The sequence below is a fragment of the Mytilus trossulus genome, chromosome 9, assembly GCF_036588685.1.
Source record: "Mytilus trossulus isolate FHL-02 chromosome 9, PNRI_Mtr1.1.1.hap1, whole genome shotgun sequence".
Classification (NCBI taxonomy): domain Eukaryota; kingdom Metazoa; phylum Mollusca; class Bivalvia; order Mytilida; family Mytilidae; genus Mytilus; species Mytilus trossulus.
The window spans coordinates 74,529,272-74,556,977 of NC_086381.1; the positions used below are offsets into that span (position 1 = coordinate 74,529,272).

The following is a 27,706-nucleotide window of genomic DNA, read 5'->3' on the forward strand; positions in this document are numbered from 1 at the left end:
TTGGAACAACGTTTTATAATGAACCGTATGAGAAAAACCATACACATAACTTCTTCTCACAAATCGAAAAAAACAATTTAAACAACATCGTTAACAAATAAAAATACTACTGTTGTTAAGCGCACTAATTTCTTTCGTATACATCTAAGTGCTGACCCAAAGGTGAACAGATGTACGAATTGAAATCTCAAATATTATATGCATGTATATTATTTCAAAATATTGATAAAATTCAAAATGTATTAGACATATAAAATAAACTGACAACTACAATTAATTTTCTCGTTACAGTAATAATGGGCAAGGTAAAAGTGATGATACCTCTTTAAAATTTCAGTAACAGACTTTTTGGTCACAGATAGGTGTACATTTATAAAAGAAATGCACCGATTTGTATACTTTACAATGACCAGTTGTATTGAAATAAGTTCGGAAAACGACAGTACATTAGAGTTGGTTTTTCTCGCCTTTATATTGGATTATTTTTCATTTGCATAAAAAATTGGGAATTGAAATTGGGAATGTGTCAAAGAGACAACAACCCGACCATATAAATAACAACAGCAGAAGATTACCAACAGGTCCTCAATGTAGCGAGAAATTCCCGCACCCGGAGGCGTCCTTCAGCTGGCCCCTAAACAAATATATACTAGTTCAGTGATAATGAACGCAATACTAATTTCCAAATTGTACACAAGAAACTAAAATTAAAATAATACAAGACTAACAAAGGCCAGAGGCTCCTGACTTGGGACAGGCGCAAAAATGCGGCGGGGTTAAACATGTTTATGAGATCTCAACCATCCCCTATACCTCTAGCCAGTGTAGAAAAGTAAACGCATAACAATACGCACATTTAAAATTCAGTTCAAGAGAAGTCCGGATTTTGATGTTATATTTGTTTTTCTGGTGGGATTTTGTCTGATGCTTGTTCCGTTTCTGTGTGTGTTGCGTTTCGGTGTTGTGTCGTTGTTCTTCTCTTATATTTGATACGTTTCCCTCGGTTTTAGTTTGTTACCCCGATTTTGTTTTTTGTCCATGGATTTATGAGTTTTGAACAGCGGTATACTACTGTTGCCTTTATTTATTCCTTTCCTTCACCAAATATTCCTAGGAGAAGAGATACCATTTGAAACAAACAGAAAAGACGAAATGTTGTGATCCTTAACTTCTCAATCCTTTTTCTTTTTCTGTAAGCACGCTGCTGCAACCCACGTTTTCTAATGCAATCAAATATATTTTTTTTTCAATATAGAACACTTTTAACTCTGCACTTTTGAAATTAAATTACTATAACATATTTTAATGGACCTTATCTCGATGAAAACATTGAATGTGAGTAGATCGCGAAATACGAAATACGTGTACCTTTTAAATTAAAGTTGGAAAAAAATATAAAAAAAACGATACCTGCTTTATCAAAATATTTAACCTGCACAGACAAGACATGACCATTTTTTATTCCCGAAAAGACATATTTCTGTTCATGTACCAAGAGCAAACCGAACATTTGAAAATAATATTTTGGGATATCGTACCATGATAAGGTGGTATGGTAGTCCAAAAAAAATATTAGAATTTGTTCATACTTTGCCAAAACGTAGTATCTATTGATATATATTATTCAAGTTATATAATAAAAATAATAAGTCATCGCACATTTTCTCAAGCTACAGGTCTGACAAAATGACACATTTTGTATGGATTATACAGGAAAAAGCATCATTATGTAATTAGAATCTAAACCAAATATAGAATTGTAAAATAATATTTGCAAATGCTTTGAGAAAATCAAAAGACACATAGGGTCACCGTACTTTGTCCTGCTAAAACATGTACATTCCTTCAGAAAATATACTGCTTATAGTTACACCCCCTTAAATGCCAAGTTAAAAACATTTAGAATCTACATTAAATAACCTACACTTGTAAAGATATCAATATTTATAAGTTATTAATTAGAAATTCATATCAGTTATCTGCATTCCTGCATCAAATTTTACTTACTTGATTGAAAATCTTGTTCTCTTTTTATTACAATCAAAGGTGGCAAAAGACACCCATACCACCTTAGGGACTTTGTTGAACGCTTTAAAAATTGGAGCCTCGATACATCCTTATATTTGTACTTCAATCTTTTTTTTATCAATATGCAGCAGAGATTTAAGATATTTTATATTTCAATATTACAAGCTTTTAAACGCAGTTATTTCGATAAATATTGAACATAAAACATCGTGTATTTGAATGTATTTTTCTAGAAAATACAGTTAAACAAATAATATCTTTTAAATGTAAATATAGCTCATCGTGAAAGACCATCATAAGCAGTGAATGTCGTTAAAATCCAGCCTCTGCATTTGAAATGTATCATTGTATTTAGAAAACAATAAATTGAGCAGTATCGTTACTGGCATTACTTTATCATTGTTTATCTCTATTATATCATAAAAATGTACACTTTATTTCTCAGTGCTGATATCATTTTAATCTTCTTTATTCGTCATAATTCTAAGTCATCGATCAAGAGATACATACCTTTAAAGTAAACATATAAAATTTGTGCCTTATTGCAAACAATGTCAAAACATACCGTAGTTCTTTTCCTAAAAATGGATCTTTCTCATGTCTCTCTGGTACATTTAAATCTAGCTTTTTCATTTTTTTTGTTACAAAAAAAAGGTATTTGAACTGTTGAAATTTAGGTTTTCCATTTTAAGTTCACTAAGAAAGGGTATCAATTTACTAGATTTATCTACATCGTCAAGCCTACGGATACTAAATAGTAGATATATTGGTGATTTAATGGGGAAATTCACTTGTATGACAAGCAATGGTTCAAGTGGGGTAGAGTAAAGACAATGCTATTGTAAGCGAAAGTCTTTTTTCCTCGGTCGAATATTTTAAAACTCATGAGTTTAATTATTTATCAGATCATTTAAATAGTTATCAAAAGTACCAGGATTATAATTTAGTACGCCAGACGCGCGTTTCATCTAAATAAGACTCATCAGTGACGCTCATATCAAAATATTTATAAAGCCAAACAAGTACAAAATTGAAGAGCATTGGGGATCCAAAATTCCAAAAAGTTGTGCCCAATACGGCTACGGTAATCTATGCCTGGGATAAGAAAATCCTTAGTTTTTCGAAAAATTCAAAGTTTTGTAAACAGGATATTTATACAAATGATCACGTTATTGATATTCATGTCAACATTGAGCTTTTCTTGAAATATTTACAAAGTGAATATAATTTTGATATCTTTGAAAATTCAAATTGGTCCAGCTCTGAATCATTTAAGTTGGATTTACAAGAATCAAAACTAAATTGACTTGACCATTTATCAGATGAAACTGTTTTTAACTTTGAAATGCAAAACTTCGATCAGTAATGATCAAAGAGGTGTTGATGAAGAAACAAAAACATAGCTTCAATTTTATGTAATTTAGCTGAACATTCATGTGTTATTAAAAGAAAAAAGTTTAAGAAAATAAAACCAAACAAGAATGTGTCTATAGTACACGGATGCCCCACTCGCACTACCATTTTCTATGTTCAGTAGACCGTGAAATTGGGGTCAAAACTTTAATTTTGAATTAAAATTAGAAAGATCATATCATAGGAAACATGTGAACTAAGTTTCAAGTTGATTGGACTTTAACTTCATCAAAAACTACCTTGACCAAAAACTTTAACCTGAACTTCACACTATCATTTTCTATGTTCAGTGGACCATAAAATTGGGGTCAAAACTATAATTTGGCATTAAAATTAGAAAGATCATATCATGGGGAACATGTGTACTAAGTTTCAAGTTGATTGGACTTCAACTTCTTTAAAAACTACCTTGACCAAAAACTTTAACCTGAAGCGAACGGACGCACGGACGCACAGACGGACGAACGGAGGCACAGATCAGAAAACATAATGCCCCTCTACTATCGTAGGTGGGGCATATAAATAAAAAGACAATCAAACCTTTAATCAAACTTATAAGTTAGGGTTATCGTACCAATGTTATAATTAGATCTCTGAGTATAGTTTAAATTGGCACTTACATCGATTTTGTACTAAGCCGATTAAAACGTTTAACACTGTTGTAATAATAAGTAATGACATTTAAAATGTATATGAGAAGTGTTTACAAAATGAAATCAAAAACACGTATTTAACAAAAAAAATGTTTCCGAAAGAGTTATCAAAATTTATTTGTCATCACATTTTCAATGCCCTTCAACTTTGTATCTTATTTGGCCGTTTTAACTATATAAGGTGTAATACCACCAAATAATAGTACGTCACATCCGGTTGCAAACGTGAATAGGGTCATCAACATATATCTTGGGCTTTTCAATGCACTTTTTTTATTTGGGGTTTCTATAGAATATTTTGGAAACTGCAGGTTACATGGTTACTAAAGCCTGTACACAGGTTCAAAGAGGGGAAAATTTGATTGGTTAACTTCCAGTGATGGTTATTTTCTTATATACTATGCAATGTTATGTGATTTGTTTTAAGTAGTACTTGACAGGATTAAACTTTACTGATGCCAACTATTTCTTTATTTGAAACAAATATAAATTCTGCACCATTTTTGGAAAAGTGCAAATTTAACAAAGACCAATAGGGGAAAATCAATGGTGGTATTACACATTTAGATTCGAGCGTCAGTGATGAGTCTTTTGTTGACGAAACGCACGTCTGGCGCATATACTTAAGTTTCAATCCTGCTATCTACGACGCTATATTTTATACCAGGCAACATAGGTCTTTATACGACTCTTGTTGTTGCAGTTTCACAATACAGTTTAATATTTAAATGCAGCAAATCAATATATTTAAGGGTAAACAATTACTGTTGAATGCTATAAAATTCAGTTTTGAATCTGCACAAAAATTGTCGTTTATTGCTCGTTGTCTGGTATAAAATCCAGATATCAATCATGTCACTTACTGTTTAGAATTAAACATAGGTGTATGATGATGTGTGATAATATATATTGAACAACATATTCTATTCGTTAATTGATTGTTTGATTTTGAAAAATTTTGCTTAAAAAGATGAATAGATTTACTAATGAATGGTCCTGCGTAAATCATCAGAAGTGAAATTAGAAAACACATATAACTATATATATACGGTATCTTGTATTACAATTCATGTTTCTATTAGAGGACGGTCATTTAAAAACGTATCAACCGTATCATATACGTTGACGTATCCGCATCTGTAGATATACCAAAAACAGTATATGATCCCTAGCTTTAATTTTATGTACTTTCAATAATGCATATAATGGTCGACCGATTAATTTCTAATGCAGAAATTTACAAAACAAATAGGAAATATCGAGTTTTTGTGGAATATGTAACCCTACTTTTAAAGATATTCCGGATAGTTTGGACAGTTAACATGCATAATAGGAGTAAATACGGTAAAATCGTTTGTTTGTGTATGAACTTGTTCTCACGTAGTACCAGATTGTTAGTTGACAAATAGAGTGATACTCAGTACTTTTCTATTACCTTTTATGATAAAATCATTATTCAAAGTTCCTTACATGTACAATATAAGAAGTAAATTTGATTTTTGGGGGTGTTTATTCGGTTTATTCCCGATTGTCCCACTTTTTAAAATTTTAGAGTTCTGATTGTCCCACATGAAAAGTTCTGATTGTCCCACATTATTTTATGTAGTAAAATGTTCTTAAAAAAACAAGGTGACTGTTGTTTGTTTTGCTAAATAAACAAGAATTAATCATATTTAATATTATTTTATAAAAGTATAAAAAAAAAATGTTTTTTAAATCATTAGATTGATACACTTTTGATTAAAAAAATATAATATTTCTGATTTATGAAATAGATCTTTTAAGGTCTTGAATAAAAACTTTTTTTCTGAACCTGATTTTTGGGTTTATATATGACTCTAGAAAAATAATTGGTGACGAAAATCATATGGTGGTGCACTTATTTTTGCTACAGTCATTTGAAAGTACCCAATTCTGATGATTTTCTCAGTTTTCATCAAATGTTATCCATTTTTGGGCTATTATCATGAAAAAAATCACAGTTTCACAATTAAACTTTTTTTTTTCATACTTTCAATAAAGATAGAGTGGATCAATCTGAATAGATCTAACTTAAAAAAAAAAACTAGAATTATAGGTGTTAATATAAGAAAGTTTAATAAAAAAATATTGTTTTTTTGTGTCAAATTGACCATTCTGTCAATTTGTCAATTTTGGAATTTTCTCTTTTTTTAGAACACAAATCTTATTATTTCAACTTCTTTGTTATAATTGATTGAAAAAATACATATTTGAGAAATTTGAAAGATTTTTTTTCATATGGGATGCACATGCTTCTGGTAAAACCATTTCTTGTACCCCAATCTATTTTCTCTAAATTTGCTGCTGTCTAGAATTTTTCCAGATCAGCCTTTCCAAGAATCACTATTAAAAGTTGTTTTTCCAATTTTCCCATTATTTTTGCAGTCAACAGGACTCTTCACCAATTATAAAGAAGAGCCAGACTTCCATAAGAAATAAGAAGATGTGGTATGATTGTCAATGAGACAACGATTTTGTTCATATTTTATAAGTTACATTGATTAGTAACCTTTGACTAACTGCAACACGCTGTAAAAACAAATTAATCATTATAAAAACAGTTCCCAATTGTCCCACATTTAAACTTCCCAATTGTCCCACAAACATATTCCCGATTGTCCCACAAAATTTCATTATCTTTTTACCTGTAATTTCAAAAAGTGGGACAATCGGGAAGACACCGTTTATTCATATAAGATCTTGAAATATTTTTTTAACTAGATTATTAAGGGTTATGTACGATATTCGCGTACCTAACATACATTAATTCCCTTTTAAGGGCTTGTAAAAGTAGTTGATAGAACCCCTTATTGTTTTTACAAAACAGCACTATCACAAATATTGAAAGTGTATGTGTGATTGTTTAGAAGAGGTTCAACTTATTTTTTTTTAAATGAAGCATGGTCTTATTAATAAGCTAAGGATCACATAATATTTTTTGATATATCTGCAGATGCGGATACGTCAACGTATACGATATGGTCGATACGTTTGTAAATGACCGACCTCTATTGATGTCATCTAGCTTTCAATTAATTGTTATTTTATAAGGTATTGCAGAAGTTAAACCTAATTCAAATGTTTAATATAGGAAGCGTACACAGATATTATAAGCATGAAATTATATCTTGCAACCCTATACATGATTAACATAACAGCTAAATTAATCATACGACTGAAAATAGATCCTTGTAATGTCTATTTACTATGAAGGTTCGTCAATATACCTTTCATAAAATGGTATTTAAACTTTTCAAAAGTAGGTTCTAAGTTCACTACGTTGTATATGCGTTATGTGTGTTATATGAGTCGATGTTAATAAGTGAGGACAAACAGTTGAATTCTTCAGCTGACATTGGAATAATTAAAAAGAAAATTTTAAGAAAAACAAAACAAAAAACCCCAGTTTCAACTCCTGGTGTCATAAACACCTACCAGCGATTCTTTTATGAATCAAAATATCAAATAGTTTTGTAACTACATGTAAATGGACGCGTTGACAAGGGCAACAATCAAATCCATTCAATAGCAGATAGTAAGAATGTTCGAAAATTAAATAAAATAAAAAGTAAAAATAAAAAATAAAAAATACCGAACTTCATTTACAATTTACGACAACTGTTCACCTACAATACTGCTATTCCATGCGTGACAAATGTCACTACTTCATATGTGAAGGCAAACTTTCATTATAAGAGAATAAACTCGATAGACCGCACCAATCCCTTATCGAATAAACCAATAAAACAAACAGCAAAATAAATATAGTGTACAAAGGCATAAACCAATATGAAAAACCAACCCGTTGATATTTCTTAACTAAATGTCTCAGCTGAAATTGAAGAATGTCATAAAAACTAACTTATGTTCATGATTTTTTGTTGTTGCGTCAAGCCCTTGGTTGCTGAGTTTGCTGCATTTTTGGAATATCCTCTTTATTGGTTTTTTTTCATATTTAAAGTAGGCAATAGTAGTATACCACTGTTCAGCAGTCATAGATTGATTTAACTGAGTCAAATCTAGATCACAAACCAAAACCGATTAATACATCAACTTTGGGTGGAAAACAACACTGAACAGCTTTTCAAAAGCCAACATGCACTGAAAAGGACTAATTGATAACAACTGTTATTTTCCCGATGGGTTGAAAAGTTAAAAAAAAATCGAATCATGTTATTTCATGATCTTTCACAACAGTTATTTGAAGAAATTGGTTGCTAAAAGCAGTAGTTTTGAAAGGTTTTTTTTCTAGAAAAATATTTAAATTCAAATTAAGCTTACAATTTAATGCTTCAAATTCTATAATTCGTTGACATTTTATTTTTATTTTTCTAAAGCTGCTAAAATCGTGGATGGATCTGCAATAAAAGAGGAACGAAAGATACCAGAGGAACATAAACTCATAAAACGAAAATAAACTGACAACGCCATGGTTAAAACTGAAAAGGACAAACATACAAACAATAGTAAACATGACACAACATAGAAAACTAACGAATAAAGAACACGAACCCCACCAAAACTAGGGATGATCTCAAGTGCTTCGGAAGGGTAAGCAAATCCAGCTCCACATGTGGCACCCGTCGTGTTGCTTATGAGATAACAAATCCGGTAAATAGTCTAATTCGGTAGTTCACATTTATGAAAGGGAAGGGGATTGAAGTTACGAAGCAAGGAACATATCCGATATCATTTGTGAAACGGTTATTCCATAATGGTCAACCAACTCGTGATGGCGTCTGAAAAATTTACGAAGAGATGTTTTCAACTTCCCAATTTAGAACTCTTGATTTAATAGCTTCCTTGTGAGCAACAACCCTCTATCAAGAAAATCATGATATGAAATGCAAGCACGAAAATATCGTATCAATTGGGAGATATATACACCGTATGCAGGTGCTGCTGGAATGTTGCTAATTAGAGATGGAAAGTTCACAATTGGAAAGCTAGTGAAAGAACATCATCTATAGCGGAAAGTAGAGTTAAAGGATATTGCTAACTTCTTATATTTCTTTCTAATAAGTTCCTGTGTGAAGTCAGCCTCATAATAATAAAGAAACAAGTCGGCAAGAAGAGGGGCACAATTCGTTCCCATTGGATTGCCGATATTCTGATGAAATCCTCCGAACGTTACAAATATGTTGTCAATCAAAAAATCAAGCATCTAGATAATGTCAGTTCCAGAGAATTTTTTGTTTGAATCAGATGGATCCTTTACAAAGTAGGATTTAACCCTTCCTAAGACAAGATACCTGTATCTTCGTTGGCCATTTTTTTTTATGAAACAAAGCAATTCCAACTTTTTCAATTTGTCTTTTAGTTTGGAATGTGAAATACTTGTATAAGGTGTAGAAAACTCAAATGTTTTAATACTATTACAAGATGAAAGAGAGTAAGATGTATGTCCTCTAAAAGATCTTTGGAATTTTTTAAGTATCCACATCTGATTCACGCCCCTCTAGAATAGGCAGTTACACAATAACTTTGAAGCCCGTCTTTGATTGCTAATAAAATAGATGTCAATAATTTAGATAGAGGTTTCGTGGAGCACTTGGAAGACCCAGCAATATACCGTTGTTTGTAAAAACACTTGTGCAGTTTAGGTGTCCAATACAGTGATGGAAGATCCAGTTCATCATCTTTGGTTGAAATTCCAAAGGAACATCGAATACACCTATGATTATCCAGGATTTCTTCTTTGGTAAGTGTCGTGAGGGTATATGTTGGGTTTCCAAGTGAATTGTCAATACCTAATTCGTTTATCAAGCAGTTAATGTAATGAGTTTTACACACACAAACGATGTTGTTTGGGGCTTTATCTGCGGGGACAACAACATATTTGTCATGAAGGTAGGATAAGTGTTTTGAAATATTAGGGTTTTTAAAGGTTGACGTAGCAAGGGCATTGACAGTTTCTTAATTCTGATTTGTATCAACGACCGCACTGCTTTAATCCATTCGGAAACCATGTCTACATCTTCCTTCTCACACTTAGCCCATTGCCTGGCATAATCTTGGACTGAATCCATCAAAATTTTAAAGTTGTATTTCCAATTGATGGATTTCGGCCCATGATATTTTGGACCTTTCGATAACACATTTCGTAGTGAAGTGTTATTAACAATGTTGAGGTCACCGGTAATAACATGGCCAGCCGGATTATATGTGAATTGGGAACTAGCACAAGTGCAATCAGGAGGTTTCGACTTGAAGTCGTCAATACTAAGATCTTGCAAAACGTGTTTGTAATTTAAAATTTTTAGTTGTAATAGGTTTGGTATAGGTAGAAGAAATGACTGGTCTTTGAAACAAGAGGGTATTTTTTGATATTATTTGGTATAAAAAAGGCAAAACCGAAAAAAAGTGTTTATAAATATGATAATAAATATTAAAAAAACATAACTTAAAAGCAAGAGTACAATTGGTAGAAATAAATGGAAAACACCACGTTTAATAATTTCTTGCGTCCGAAGCGCTTTTCTGGATTTACTTTTATCAGGAACGCTGAAAGCCAAGCATTTTAAATCCGAAGATGTATAAGTACCGAAACCGTTGAAGAGCTATATGTCAAAAATACCTAAAATAAATAGCCAAATTCATTTAAAGCCAACTTTGCCTGAGGGAGTTGAAACCTTAGTTTCTAAATAATTTATAAACTTATAAACGGATGACAATTGTTGTTAAGTTTTTTAAATCATGTAAGTACCGATATACTGACTACTGAGCTGATGATACCCTCGGGGACTGACAGTCCAGCAGCAGAGGTATCGACCCAGTGAGGTAAACATTGAAAACAACACGCTTGATAATTTCTTGCGTCCGAAGCGCTTTTCTAAATTTACCTTCATCAAGAACGCTCAAAGACAAACAATTGAAATCCGAAGATGTATTAGTACCGCAACCGTTGAAGAGGTATATGTCAAAAATACCTAAAATAAATAGCCATATTCATCATAACTCTGCCTGAGGGAGTTGGAACCTTAGTTTCTAAATAATTTCTAAATTGACTATTCTATTTGTATTTGTTTATGTTGTACAACCTTTATATGATTAAGATTATAACACAATGCCAACTGCTGTACCCCTATTTTTGACTTTTTGTCTTTTATGTCTGTTTGTTTTGTTCACTTATCGTAGTCAATACAATCTAACACAAAACTCCGGAATTAGTGAAATTTTACAAAATGTAGCTTTTTTTCAATTTATAGACAACACACATATTAATATAAAATGTCATAAAAATACTGCTGTTGTTAAGCCAACAAAGTCCTTTTGATTAGACATGTTAGTCCTTGCCCACATATAAACAAATATAGAAAGTTAATTTGCATCATATTAAATACTGATAAAATTCAAAATGTATACCGACTCAATTTTTACAACGCTTTTCATTCAGTACTATCAACTCTGAGCTGTGTCCACATGTGTACAAACCTCGTACAAGCATATAAATAAACTTTCTACGACAATGATTTTTGTCGTTACATCCATAAAGGGCCACGTTGAAAGTACTTATACTCCTCAACTTTGATAGTACCCTTTCTTTGAACATGGAAAGGTGTCGTTGTTTATAAGAAATGAACTAATTTGTATTCTAAACAATGACCTTTTTTTTTTAAATACAGTTTGGAAAAAAACAGTACATTCGGTCATGTCGTTTGTTATCTGGCATATTGACGTCTTTTTCACTGGCATGTATATACCTTGTATTAAGTGTGAATACAAACAAAACAAAGGTTCTTATATTCAACAAGGCAGGTAGATTGATTAACAAATATGATTTTATGTTAAATGGTGTAAAACTAGAGGGTGTTAATACATATAAATATTTGGGTATACATTTTTGTGCATCTGCAGGCTCCTTTACAGTAGCCTAGGATGAAACTTCATACTAAATTCTGTAAATTTGTACTTGGAGCTCCAAAACAAAAGAACCAATTTTGCAGTATTAACTGAGTTGGGAAGACTACCAATATATTTTAACATGATTAAAGCAATGACTAAATATTATTACAGACTAGAAAAATCAGACACTAACTTTCCATTGTTATATAATGCATTTATAGAATCAAAGAAATTGTATGAGGCAAAGAAACCATCGTGGTATATGTCATCTGAAAAACTTCTTTCACTGATTAATAATTATCAAATATCCTCAGACAGGGTTAAACCAATTGACAAAAGAAAACTAAGAAATGCCATGTTGAAAGATTGGGAAAAAAATCTCAAAACTCACTCAGAAGGAAAACTATGCACATATGTTACCTTTAAATCAAATTTTGGTTGTGAAAAATATCTTAATATTGTTAAAAAATTTGAAGAAAGACGGAGTCTAACAAGATTTCGCATATCTGCTCACCATTTACTTATAGAGAGAGGTAGATATAGTAATTCTCCCCGACACAATAGAATATGTAAGAGATGGTATAGTAATGAGGTCGAAGATGAAACACATTTTCTTTTCAACTGTGATAGTTTATCGGACCAAAGGCAAGACATGATAACAATGATAAATAATTGCTGCAAGAATTTTAAAAATCTTGACCCTAACCAAAAACTGATATGGTTAATGAATAATGAAGATGAGAATTTATTATCAGAATTATGCATGTTCATTAAGAAATATGAAAAGTTTTAATGGGATTTATCTCCCTCTTCTACTTGTAATTTGAACTTTATATTTTCTTTATAGTGAGTTCTAGAGCACCGTCCCTTGATGAATATTGCCCAGTAGCAATGTCAACCCTTGCTGTTGTGCATTAATCATGAGGAGAATCACTATTGGAGTAATCTCATGTATCTGTAGCCAGTTCTGAAGGATCTCCCCTTGATGACCTTTGCATTGTTGTGATGTAAAAGTTCCTCACTGCTGTGCACTGGTCATGAGGAGAACTACTGCAGAATGAGATACTATATTCCTGGTTCTATTTTTACTTTTTTTGGTTTCCGTATTAATAAACTTTATATCATATTCTTTTAATATTAAATCGGCCTCATTACACTCAATGCCTTTGACCATAATTATATCCTGCATTGCTCATATTATCAATTTATTATTTGTGTATTTCACTAATGTTTATATAATCATTGTATTATGATGTTTTTGTATCTTGCCCGACAAGGGCCCATGATTGGTTTAATCAAATAATGTCTAATGTCTAATGTCTATACCAAACTGAACATGTCCGGAGCACCCGAGATCGCCCCTAGTTTCTGGTGGGGTTCGTGTTGTATATTCTTTAGTTTTCTATGTTGTGTAATGTGTACTATTGTTTGTCTGTTTGTCCTTTTCATTTTTAGCCATGGCGTTGTTAGTTTATTTCGATTTATGAGTTTGACTGTACCTCTGTTATCTTTCGTCCCTCTTTTGAAGTACTGGTAAATTGATTAATCATCACAAAACAAAGAAGGTAAAAAGGGCTTACCTTTCTTTTTGGCCTTGTCTTTTGTTAATATTACATTTCAATCTGGATTCCAGAAGGATCTTTATATGCCATCCAACTCGTATTATTTCTTTTCTGTCTTTTTCCTGTTAACGGTTTATTTCTAAATATATATCCTTGTAATTGTTTATTTTTATAACTGGTTTTTCCTTATTATGGTCCGACCTTGATTATTAATAGATTGAGTTTTTAAAAAATCTACAATTATTTATTACCAATTTTATTTCAACTGATCGGGCGGAGCTTATGTTTTAATTTGCATAAGGACAGTATATTTGAAGATGTGTGTGATAAGGATGATTGCCATTATAATTATTATTGAATTCTAATCACCTATCAGTGTCACCAAACACATATACAAAAGAACTGAGTGTATTTTATGGGACGAATAACTGGACACTTCATTGATGAGTTTATCCCAAAACCCCTATCTATAAAAGACTGGTTTTAAAAAAACAAGCTTCTTAAACCCCGCCCAGTCAAGTGAAAAAAAATAAGTAATAATTGTCTGACAAATGATAAAAAATACAGGTTAAAAAAGGCAATAAATTAACCATTGCAAAAAGCCATTTAGATAACAAAACATGTAAGTTACCTTTAAATCTTAAAAAATTATAGGGTATAATTGACAATTGACTTGGTACGAATTGTCTAAATCTGGAACATGTGGAACGAACTGGTTTGGAACGAATCGGACTTGGAACGAATTGACTAGCATTCTTTAAGAATCATACAGAGTATATTTTTCTCTATAAATATAATATTTTAGATATTCTATCTCACCATATGTTGTGGTTAATATGTTCTTAAATCTACATTTGTATTCATAGTATTTAAATAAAAAACAAAATATTATTAACTGTTTTACTGTTGGTAAAATCCCCAGCCACGCATAAAATGACTTCTTTTGTCCTGAATGCTAGAACATGTCACAGTTTCTAATCAACTTTATAATTGATAGCCCGAAATTTTTGAATAACATTACATTATTTCTTAACAATGTGTGTTCCAAGTTGTGAAGTTGAAATTATCCCTTCGTAAATTTTATGGACGCCATCACGAGTTGGTTGACCGTTATGGAATATATGTTACTCAAGACGGAAAATTTGTTCTAAAAATAAATTCTTAAATCTATGGATTGTGTCCCCAATAAAAAAAATAATTTAGTATTTAACGTTCATTTAAATGTAGCATGATTAAATTTTTGAATAGCAACTTCTATATTCAGAAACTACATTGCTCTTGTAATGGGTTTTTCTTCTGAATACGAATTGGGAGAAATGTGATGTAACTGTAAACTCTGTTAAAACAATTATAAGAAAATATCAAGACTTTTATAATAAAATGCCAACAATTTTAAGGTGAAATCTATCATCATTACACAAATAAATTAAGCGTATTTTGTGCTTGTTTTAAGAGCAGATTAATTCATTCCTGGGACGTCAAGAATGTTAAGCGAGCATTCATTTTTAACTGTTGGTTCAAGATTGGATAAGCTAGAAAACCCTATATAAATCCCTTTTCATGAATGTGACCTACCGAATTGACTATTTACCGGTATTTGTAATAACATGAGCAAAACGATGGGTGCCACAGGTGGTGCAGGATCTGCTTATCCTTCAGAACACCTGAGATCGCCCCAAGTTTTTGGTGGGGTTCGTGTTGCTGAGTCGTTAGTTTTCTTAGTTGTGTCATATGTACGTCTATTATTTATCTATTTGTCTTTTTATTTTTAGCCATGGCATTTTCAGTTTATTTTCAATCTATAAGCTTTAGCCCCTCTTTTTATACGCATTGCAAAAACTCACTTTTTTTATGGTGTAGCCTTTCCATCAATCAAATTAATCAAACTTAATTTTCCTAGGTCATTCCTCAATTATATCAAAATGTTCCTACGATTACATGTTAAAAAAGTTTATAACATGTCATGTGTGCTGCTTGAAGTTTATTTCTATTATAGTAATCAATGCAACAAAAGAAATGTCAGACATTGCATAGAAGGGCAATTAACGCCCTTTAGTGTTTGTAATTTTTTGTAAAAGTAGAAACTAAGAAGAGTCTGATATTTTGAACTTTTTCTCCACTAATATCATCTGTATTTTTCATGGTTTCAAAACTGACATCTCAGAACTATTTTACCTTGACTAAGACTATATATACAAAATGACAATAGAAAAATAATATTTTATAAAATTTATTATAAATACTGACATCTGTGAAGCATATAAGGTTAGTGATTCAATAACAATTTTGTACCTGACAAGTACATATGCACCAAAAACTAGAGGCCCAGAAAGGGTTAATATTTAATTGATTATATTATGTTGTTTTTATAATCTAAAGTAGAATATCTTTTTGTATTCAACAAATATCCTTGACAACAAAAAGGGAAAAATAATAAAATCTTTATCAAAAAGACATTTTAATGAATTTTGACTAAAGTTGGACATAATTTTTTTAGTTTGGGTAGATTCTCCCTCCTTTACAAATGAAAGTTTGCTCACCAAATTAAAGACAGTGATAGTTAAAACAGTCTAGGTCCAAATGGTTATAAAATTTTACATTGTTTTCAATATTAACAGATAACCATTGGTTTGGAAGATGTGACAAATTTTGTTCAAAATTAGAAAGTCAACTTATGTTCTACATTCATAACTTTAGCAGTCTGTCTCATTTTTCAATGACAGTAATTGTGACCTATTGAACTAATAATCCTTTCCAGTGCCTCTTTTACAATTAACAAGCACAAACAAAAACATAGACTGTGCATCCATCACCTCTGAACCCATTTGAAGTACTTTTAAACCCACTGAACCTTGTAAAATAATTAATATGATGAAAAATAATAAAATAAATTTATCTCTTTCAAATATGTCTTTACTTTCTTGATATTTTTTGTGTGTATCTTTTATAACAATGCAATATAATTAATTATTTCTTATACACATACATTTTTAAACCTGTTTATCTAATAATGATTTATATAAATTTTTAATTACATAAAATATTCAAATAAATAGTATTAACCAAGTTGAAAAAAAAGTAAAATATCAAGTTTTGTTCATTTGATTACAAAAGTAAGATAATCATAGCAATCAAAGGGAGGCAACTGCAAATGTTTTTTTTATAAAACATTGAACATTATACTGAAAACTACACATGAGTTATCATATGTGTAAACATTCAAATACATGTACAGACGAACCTTTTGCTTCTCTTCATTCAAACTCATGCAAGTCAAGATAAAAGAAAACAAATATTGCATACCCCATACTTAATTATTAGTTTAACGTAGCTCTCTTCAATTGCATTCTTAAAGGTTTCACATGTTTTATAGCATGATACAAGGTTTTGGTACAAAATTAAGTAAGCTGTAGACATAATAAAGTGTAAAAATTTCTGCAAAAATATTATCCTTGTGCTCTGGTTATATAATGTAGCACTTTTATAGTATGTTATCTAGTTACAGATTTTGTTTATTCAAAAAAAATAAGTAACACCCACCCTTCACTAGAAAGAAATGTTTAAACAATGCTCTACTGGAGAAGAAAAAACATCTTTTAGCAATTTGTTTAATACTTTTGTGCAAACATCCTTTAAAATAAAAACTTAAATATCCATTCATTCAAAAGATTATTAACACAATGTTGATGTTTTAATAATAAATACGCAATAACTAAATCTTTAGTCTCTCAACATTATAAAGGCTGGAGAAAACAGAGCACAGCTTCTCAACAATAAAACATTTGTTAACCAATTCAACAAGATCTTAAACAAAAAGATTGTTTGAAAAAAAGGAGAATTTTAGCTACAAATATGATTGTCAATTGAAATTTTGTTTCGAATAGTAGATATATTATAACCCTAGACAAATTGACTATTGAATGATCCTCTGGGGACTTATGTTAAGATGGGTTTTCCTTCCCTTAAACTGATATTTCAAAACAAAATTTCAGAGTAAAATAAATTCACATATTTTTTTTTAATGTTTTGTTCAATAAACATGATAAATATTTCAATCAGTTCATTAATGAGATGGCAGTTGGCAAACTATAAACACAATTTTGCACTTCTGTCACAAACCTTTTATGAGGATTTAAAATTCAAAAAAATTTGATGACCTTGATTATGACAAATGACGACAGCTTCAAGCTCTCACAATATAATTATAAAAATAATTAACATTAGTTTTTGTTCAGTCATTGTAATAGCTGCTTAATTTCCTCTTTTTCTGCACATTCTAAATACGACATCCCGTCAGGTGAACTACCTGTTTTACTAGCACCCTGTAAAATAATTAATTCAATTAAAAGTTATCTGAACACTAAATATTACAAAATAATAAACTATTTATATGTATATATTGACAACAAATATTATAAAATTCTAAACGTAATATTAATCTTAACACCAAATGTTATAAAACTTCATCAAACTTACCCTGACCCTAAATATTGCAAGACTTACTCCTCTTCTATTTATTTTTTTTACCCCATTCTTGAATTTTTTTTGGAAAAACCTTTTATTTTTCTAAACCATAAAATCTTTCTGATACTCTCTTTAATTCCCACTTCCATTGATGAAAACTAACAACTAGAAAGGGTGAAGAGTCTTCCCTTGTTCAAACTTTTTTGATCAATTGTTACTAAATTTTTCCACTATGAGTATACATGTATATAAAGTGCAACATGTAAAGCATCAATTGATTATGTGTTGAGGTTCATGCATTGGGGATTCTGTGTTACATTGTAAGTTTCTGGTCTGTCACCCAATAGATTTTTCAGCCAATCTCAAATTTGCTTGTGGTATAATATCCTCTCAGTAAACATCTACTTTTATTGGGAGTTATATAAATTCAGTTTACAACATCATAGACATTTATCAATATAGAAATGCATTGTTCAGAAGGTTACAAGTAGCTCCTAGGATTTTTCTTGTGTCACATAAATATGTAATTGGAAGATTTTGAAGAACTGAAACTTCAGTGATAAGGTTCAAAATAAACTTACAGTGAGGTGTTAAGACTTTGTTCTATATTAATGGCTTTTGTGTTATGCATTTGAAATGAAGAACAGCATTAATCCAGTTTTAACTTAAGATTTTTTCATGTAGAAACTTTTCTCCCCAATTGAATATATCATATCCTTTATTTCCTATAAAATGAACATTTATCTAAAACTCTTTTGTCATCTAACTTACCTTTTGTAAAAGAATTTTAACACTATTCGTATGACCTTCCCATATTGCTGCTAATATAGGAGTTATTCCATGTTTATCTTTAATCTGAAAATATTAAACAAATCATAAAATTACATGGTGCTTTTATGATTGCAATTTTTCAAGAATTGACAAAAATGTGGAGTTCAATTATCTGCAATTTCCAAAAAAAATGTGCATACAGCATGTACAGGTCTATGTTGCAATAATCTGAATGCAAGTTCTTGTTATTCATGTTATTGCACTACATGTTCTTACCAAGTAACATTATTCATATTGACCAAATAAAATTGAGAATGGAAATGGGGAATGTGTCAAAGAGACAACAACCCGACCAAAATAAAAAAAACACAACAGCAGAAGGTCACCAACAGGTCTTCAATGTAGCGAGAAATTCCCGCACCCGGAGGCGTCCTTCAGCTGGCCCCTAAACAAATATATACTAGTTCAGTGATAATGAACGCCATACTAATTTCCAAATTGTACACAAGAAACTAAAATTTAAATAATACAAGACTAACAAAGGCCAGAGGCTCCTGACTTGGGACAGGCGCAAAAATGCGGCGGGGTTAAACATGTTTGTGAGATCTCAACCCTCCCCCTATACCTCTAACCAGTGTAGAAAAGTAAAAGCATAACAATACGCACATTAAAATTCAGTTCAAGAGAAGTCCGAGTCTGATGTCAGAAGATGTAACCAAAGAAAATAAACAAAATGACAATAATACATAAATAACAACAGACTACTAGCAGTTAACTGACATGCCAGCTCCAGACTTCAATTAAACTGACTGAAAGATTATGATTTCATCATATGAACAGCCTACATGTAGTATTCATTTTTTAATTTATTTACAGTAATCAGGTAATTAACAATTTCATCTTCATTTTGTAACATAACATATATATGACATTATAAGAAACCATTTGCACAAGGTTTGAAATATATTGTGGAACCATTTTTTTTCTAGAAGGCATACAAATTTTGTAAACTTTGTTTACATTCAAGTAAACTTGTAACTTCATGGATATTTCATTTTCTGGTTTTGCCAAAGTTTGCATATACAAGCTAAGCCTATATAAAAGCTGAACTGTATTGAATTTGAACATTACAACTTGTGACTTTAAAGAACTATCTATACCATAACAGGTGTTTCATAAAAGCTTGCTAGACTCAACGACAAGTGGGGGACGTCATACGGCATAGATTTATATTCCTGTCATGTAAAAACCAGACTTGACCATTGGTATCTAATCACCAATCAATACCAATTGTCAAATCTGGTTTGACCGACCGACATGACCGAGAAGAGTACAGACTGAATGGCTTGGAGCCAGGATATCATAATGGGGTAACATGTCCAGATTGAGTGAAAAGACTTCCTGCTTATCGTTCATATGAGTTTTAGCATATTAAAAATTTGCCTCAGTACTAAGATGACTTTGGTCTTGAACCAATCATGTTATCATTTTTATATTCTGAATCTGTATTCAATTAATTATAACCACCTATCATTTGCCTCTCTTTATGATGTGACTTGTGTGCATGTACAAGTTCAGGCAAAACTGACCATGTGTTGGTTGTTGTTTGATAATATATGGTTGTATGTTTGTTATATGATATATAATAATATAGGGTTATTGCATGAATATTGGGGATTATTCCATATTGGTATTATTTTAGTAGGTTTCTCTATATGAATTGGATTTTGAATAAATAAGCATATTCACCTGCGGAAAAAGGATATTCACCGCGCAAGACGTCGCGTGCTTTTACGTGTATAATTTTGGTAAAAAACGTTTGATGTACAATTGGTTTTGGTAAATATTTTCCGTTGGCCTCAGTGAATATCAGTTTTTCAAAAGTCAATAAAACCACACATTTACCTCACCAAAAGACAGTAATTGTATAATATTGTCCCGAGTAGAATCTTATATTGCACGAGCTTACGAGAATTTATTGCACGCTAACTTTTGGTTACTTTCTGTGGGGAATATTATATTGCTATACAATAATATTATATATTGGTTGCTAGTATGGTCTGTTGTACTAACTAATATTTCTTGTCCTTTTTCCATGATGTTTTTGTATTACTCATCATACTTATTGTGTTTTTTTGTTTCCATCCATCTGAGAGATGACATGTTTTTGACCTGACAGTGCACAAATAAGTTGCATTGTCTTTTGACATACATGTACATTGTTCAACCCTTTAAATAATAAAGAACATCAACATTGGTTCCCTCCCTCATCCAACAGATATCATTTAATCTTTGAACTTACATCAACTTGTCCTCCCTTATCCACCAGAAATCCTATGACCTCTGAATGTCCGTAATCTGCAGCATAATGTAATGGTGTTCTTCCTTCTATTTCTTCATTCAAATTGACTCCCTGAAATAAACAAACAAATAGTTGCAAGATAAATCTTTCAGACAGACATGGAAGATGAACAAAATCATTCTTTCAAGCAAATATCAAATTGGGTTTTTCACCTGACCAAGCTCCTTCATGTATTGTTTTTTTTTCATCAACAAGATATTGAATTAAGGCATGTTATAATAAATGACATAATATCAAACATAGATGCTCACCAATCTTACCTATGTTCATGATGTTGTCTTCATTGTATATATGATGGCTGTTTTATTTGGTTTATTCATTGTACATTTTACGTCAGTTAATTTGTGTCCTGTTTCAACTGACAGGGTTCTTGTTAAGACGCGTATATATACGTCCTGGATGCATGGAAATCTTGCTGGACACATCATTTTTTAAACCAGTGAGTCCCTGGGACTCATCCTGATTGTATCCCCTGAGTCCCAGAAACGACGTTTTGCCTAGAAGATTTATGATATGACATTGTTTTGAGTCGTTGTCTGTTCTGCCAGTGTTGTATTTTCTTACAACTTACATGTACGTTCCTGATGAAGGTAAATTCAGAAAAGCGCTTCGGACGCAAGAAACTACTTTTTTTCCATATTTTATGCATGTTATAAATATAAATTAGTGTCACTAGTGGGACAGTAACTATTCGTCTTTCTAGAGCACATATGATTACCCTTCAATTTATTTGGGGTAGGCATGGTAGGTTTGGCTAAATTTTTATTTAACAAATTCGTGAAACTGGAACATTTTATATATACATTTCTGGTTTAAATAGCATAAATTGATTTTCAATGTTGATTTCGTCTGACAGTCAGATACAATTTCACTCGTATTTACAAATTACTTGTTCGCAATTTTCGGTGTAAAGCTAGACAATGCTAGTGGTTGAACCAAATAAATATCGCTATCATAAATAATAAAGATAAAAACATATTTTGAGATCGTAATTTTGGTAAAAAGGTCTGCGAAATTTATTTTTATTATCTTTCAAATCAAGGGTCCGTCTGGCGTAGCTAGTAACCAATACGAAAGTCCACCTTGGACCACCACTAATTTGAACCCCTGTACATCAGGTAGATAAATGACTATTGTACTGCACTTGCAAATAAGACAACTATTTGAAGCATACACAACAATTAAATGTAGACCAAAAACAAAGAAAATGGTAAGCTGCTACATTAACGTACACATGCTTTATAAGAACTTCTTTCCGATGCTTTTAATGTTCAGCTACATAATTGATTTGGCCTTTCATTGTTCCAACTTTTTTAGTTTTTGATGAAACCTAAGTTTTACTTTGTAAAAGTTTTCTCATGATGCCAGAAAAACACGCCATGGAGTCTCCATTGAAATTGAATAAACTGGTGTGTTTGACGACTCTTCTAGTCTTGTTATCACCATATATATTCCTCAGCATTGTCATCTATCAAATAGGAAAACAAGCTTCTATTCAATATTTTTCCAGAAATTTAATTTTGTTTTATATCACTGCTACACACATTGACACATGAGCAAGAAGTGAAATGGTAAATCTCAAAAATGCTGTTAACAGTTAACAAACAGGCTTGAAAACAGTTAACAGCTTAAAATGATATTAGATACATTGTTGTAACAGTTACAGTAACAACACCTTGAAAAAGGCTATAACAAGTTAACACAAAAAAGGTATTGCCCCACCCCCCTCCATCAGTCAGGGATATAACTCTATAGGGTGATTACAGGAAAATAACATACATTTGTTATTGTGAACTAAAAAATCAAAGAAATGTGATAACATACCGGTATGTATGTTTCATGTTTTAAAAGGACAATATACTTCATTAGTTTACAAGTTCTATTGATATTACTATTGTTTTTATGTATACTTAACTATTGAAAGATGTAACAATTCATAGTATTCCAATTTTAAATAGTACACCTATATGTATGTTATTACAGAAAAAATATGCCTGTTAACCCTTTCCTCCATAGTGACGCCTTTTGACGCCACCCCCTTTACTCCATAATGACGCCTTTTGACGCCTGTGTAGTACCTCAGTTGAAACGCTTTGACTACAAAGTGTCTGCTTCAGACTTTATAAAATTTGTATCCAATATGAAAAGGATATTCATAAGAATATCAGACTCAAATTTATTTGATGAAATATTCCTTTTTTTGCAATTTGTTTATACTTAAAAGCATATTTTTAGCATTTTATTAAAAAATCCTATGCGAATCAAGTATGCCAAAAAAAAATGTCAATGGAGGAAAGGGTTATAACTAAAGGGTGTTATCACAGCTTCTCTATATCACTTCAAAGCATTTGCTCAGACATCAATCATGCTTAATTACAATGTATTTAAATTTATTGTAAGGAATAATGACCCGAGGTTCTGCACAAGTTTTTCAGTAATTCCCAAGTGTCTTATATAATAAGTTACATTCCTTTAATAATTAAGCCTTGTTATCACAGCTAAGCTAATTCCTAAATAGCCTTGTCTCATGGTTAATCAAAAATGTATTAATTTCATTTAAAAATTATTTATCAAGGCTATGCATTTTGTTTCTGCCAAAGTCTCAAGAGTTCCCTATATAGCTAGAGTCCACTATAAATTAAACAATTTTACAAATATCAAACATATGTTATTACAGATTTAGAAAATTTAAGGAAAAGTATCTGTAATAACACACACAAGTTATTTTCTGTAATAACCCTATAGAGTTATATCTCTGACTGTCCATGTAACGCTCTATTTTTAGAACCAAATAGCATTTCAAATTATAAATATTACATAAAAAGCTCAACAACAATGTAATGTAGATACATTGTACATGTAAGGGTAAATAATGCACATGATAGCGTCTAAAAAAGAGTTCGGAACTTACGGTTTTGACCATGTTGACATGTACTGTATAACAATGTGTAATGGGGGTTTCCTTTGAATGAATCGTGTTTTTGAAATGGGCAACTGAATTGGGTTTTCAATTATTTTTGTTGCATGATCACACAAATATGCAGCTTATCTGGAGTTCTTAATAGATTTCTTGTTTATATTTTACTCCATCACAATGGTAACAACCCCATACTCTTTCCCTTTCTCTGTCCGGAAAGGAGTAGGGAATCTCCCTTACAACCACATGAAATGAATGCCTTAGCTGTACAAGTTAGCTAAAGCTTTAGACCTATGAAGGAAGGTGTCCCAGAAAAAAATAGCCTTGCCAGACATCATAATTAGGACTACAACAGTCTTCACGCTGAGTGACAGCCCAGGCTTGTAAAACTGCTTTCGGGCCTGTAAAAATGATTTCTACAGGCCAACAGAATCTAACTAAAAAATTTCAAAACATGAGCTCTGAGCCTGTGGATTTAACAGTTCGTCTAGAAGACTGCTACAAGTAGGAGTGAAAAATTATCCATATCCTATAACTTATAAGTTTTATCTGCAGATCTTCACTGAGTTAAGTTCAGTCAAGATTTGGAGTAAAAGGCGTACATAATGGCTGCCTTTACCTCTTGTACAAAATTCTGTACCGCGCCAAGGTCGCCATTCTTCACTGCCCACAAAAAATCAGTCATTTCGAATGTGAAATAGCTTTCCTTTTTTTTTGTCTGCAACCGGAAATTAATCAGTCACTCCTGATAAGGATGAAATGAGAAGATAGATTTGATTAGTCATTCTCTACACAGTAGACCAATCAAAATTAGTCTAAGAAACCGGAACTTTAAAATGTTAAACTTTTTATTGCGGAATATTTGAAAAGAAAATAACATTACATGACTTGTTTCATTACAGTGCCCATCATTTAAATTATATGTGTTTGCGGAAATAAATATTGTCTTTGTTTCAGGATTAAAAAAGTAGGAAAAGGGGAAGGGGCGAGACAACTCGCCCCGAAGACAAGTCGGACCACTACAATCAAATGCTTCGCCGAGCGCAGCCTGATACGAACACAGAGGTCGACATAAGACATAATAAGACATTAAGCTTTATTAAGAGTCGGTATAAGCAAGCAATTACAAACATAAGCTCTGAAGAGCTTTTAAAACCGACATAACAACAAATAAAACAAAACATAGTCACAATTAAACATATAAAGCCGCAAGAGTTCAATCAGTATATAAACATGCAGCACAAAAGTTCTTTAAGCATCTTACAAGTTTAACACATACTGGTACGTGCAATTATGAGATTAAAACACAAAAGCACAAATGAAATGGCCAGTTTGCACATAAAAAGCATAAAAGCACATTAAGTTTCTAAAATTAGCACAAAAGCAGCATAAGCACTATAGTAAAGATATTAGAATGAAAATAAAGCAACAAAACAAAAAATAATAAGCAGAGATTTACTGGTTTTGCAGGCAAAGCATTGGCATGAGCTGCCAGACCAAGAAGTTATCAAGTTCTTGAATTGATTTAAAGATGATTGCTTACGAAGCTCATCTGGCAGCTCATCCCAAAGCCTAGCACCTGCATACCTAAAAGATTATAGGCCATATGCAGTTGTTCTAACATGTGATACTGCTGTATTCTGGTATCTGAAAGAGTAAGTGTTTTCCTTTAAGTGAATCAAATCATGGAGATACACAGGACAATCTTTATTTATAATTTGAAAACTTCAATCGCCAAAGATCGCATTCTTCTTACTTTTAAATATGGTAATTTTGATTTGCAGAGTAGATCTTCATAACTTGCTGAATGGTCTTCGTAGATAAACCTTAGTGCTCTCTCTTGAATTTTCTCTATCTTTTTTGTATTTACCTCCCCACAAAAGTGCCATACTAGTGGGCAGTAATTAAAGTTGGACATTATGAAAGAATAATAAATTGTTAATTTTCCGAGTTTAGTCAGGTGTTTTCCTATTCTTTTTAATACATTTAATTGTTTGGATGCTTTTTAACATATTATAGAGACATGTTCATTGACATTTAGTTTAAAATCTATTGTTACACCTAGCAGTTTAACGTTATCTTCACACTCTATTTCATTACCTTCTAATTTAAATTTTAGGTTTTTGTCTTTAGTTTTTTGACTTACGGCTATTGCCTGAAATTTTTCTGGATTTGCTTTCATTTTATTTATTGAGAACCAGTTTATCAAAATTTTCTTTCTTCTTCTAAAGTTTTAATTAATTTATCTAAATCGTTATCTGCGTATGAAACGGGGTGTTGTCATCTGCATAATTATAGAGTTCACTTTTATGAATAAAATAGAAAATTTCATTTAAAAAAATATTAGATAATGTTGGCCCTAATATTGACCCTTGTGGCACCCCTTTAAACATTGTTTGCCAATAGCTTGAATTAGTACCTACTTTAACACACTGTTTTCTATTCGTTAAATAGCTTTCCAAAAGTTTAAGAGATGAGGCGGACACACCATAGGATTTTAATTTTAGTAGGAGGAGGTCATGGGGTAGGCAGTCAAAAGCCTTGGACAAGTCCATAAATATAGCTGCTACATATTTATTCTGATCTAAAGCCTTTTTCCAATCTTCAATTATTTTTAATAAAGCGGTTTGGCATCCATATCCTTTTCGAAAAGCTGACAGAAAAATGTGGAAAAATGAATTAAAATATTCAACAAGTTGATTTTCTATAGACCTCTCAAATTTTTTTTAAATCATGGGCAATATACTTACAGGTCTATAGTTTCCTTTATCAAGAGTGTTTGATTTTGTATGCAGGGGTATTACTTGTGCTTCTTTTAATTTATCTGGGAAAACAGCTGATTCAAATGATGTATTTATGATTTTAGAAATTGGATTGGATATTTCAGATTCGGATAATTTTAGTATTTTTGAAGATATTCCATCTTTTCCTATTGCCTTTTTGATGTTAATTTTATTGATTTGTTTTTTAACAAACTCTGGATCTACTGGGCTAAAATTTAGTTTTTTTTCTTTTATAATTTTAATACTTGGATGATGTTCATCTATTACAGTATCTATTGAGCCGATATCTTTGGCAACATTTATAAAAAAATTATTAAATAATTCAGCTACTTCATTTTGATTGTTAATTATCTTATTTTCTTCACAAAGGATTAGGTCTTTTGAAAAATGTGAACCTTTGTTTTTTAGGAAAGGCTTGATTGTTGGTCAAAAATCTTTGCTGTTTATAGGTCCTCCTATGCATCTTTCCATGAAATAGTTTCTGATGGATTTCTTTTTAATTTTATTTACTAGATTTCTTTGTTTTCTGTAACATTCCCAGTAGAACCAGTTAGGGCAAGTTTGGACACATTATTGAAGCTTGATACTGTCTGATTTTTGATTGAGATCAGTTTTTTTTGCATAATTTATTTTCTAATAATATAATAGATTTCTGAAACAAAATAAATGTACTTCAAAAATCTACTCAGTAAAAATTTGAAATGCCGGGGACATTTGATTTGTCTAGTTTGGTCTGATATCCCAAATCCCAAAACATGGTTAGATTTAGGCAGGAACATATATATTGATATACTGTTCCAAGAGTCAGCATATATATTAAAAAAAATCGCTCTCACCCCAGGTGGAATTTACTGACCCCATATATACCGTATTAGGTCACAATACCA

The 27,706-nt window shown here is 31.4% G+C and overlaps 1 protein-coding gene across 1 annotated transcript; it reads right to left on the minus strand.

Annotated features, from left to right (window-relative positions):
• Positions 1 to 15,736: 15,736 nt before the first annotated feature.
• Positions 15,737 to 24,850, minus strand: LOC134683411 (myotrophin-like). Its single transcript, XM_063542696.1, has 4 exons — positions 24,656 to 24,850; positions 21,060 to 21,170; positions 18,758 to 18,841; positions 15,737 to 17,844 (listed from the first exon to the last, which is right to left on the minus strand). Exons 1-4 carry the CDS (start codon positions 24,719 to 24,721, stop codon positions 17,758 to 17,760), a joined length of 348 nt encoding a protein of 115 aa, XP_063398766.1. The 5' UTR covers positions 24,722 to 24,850; the 3' UTR covers positions 15,737 to 17,757.
• Positions 24,851 to 27,706: the final 2,856 nt, after the last annotated feature.

Excerpts from the sequence above, each read along its gene's own strand:
- LOC134683411 (XM_063542696.1), bottom strand. The coding sequence starts at position 24,721 with ATGACTGATTTTTTGTGGGCAGTGAAGAATGGCGACCTTGGCGCGGTA. Across the intron at positions 21,171-24,655 it reads TACAGAATTTTGTACAAGAG|GGAGTCAATTTGAATGAAGA; the intron begins GTAAAGGCAGCC and ends TGTTTATTTCAG. Across the intron at positions 18,842-21,059 it reads ATAAGGGAGGACAAGTTGAT|ATTAAAGATAAACATGGAAT; the intron begins GTAAGTTCAAAG and ends TAATATTTTCAG.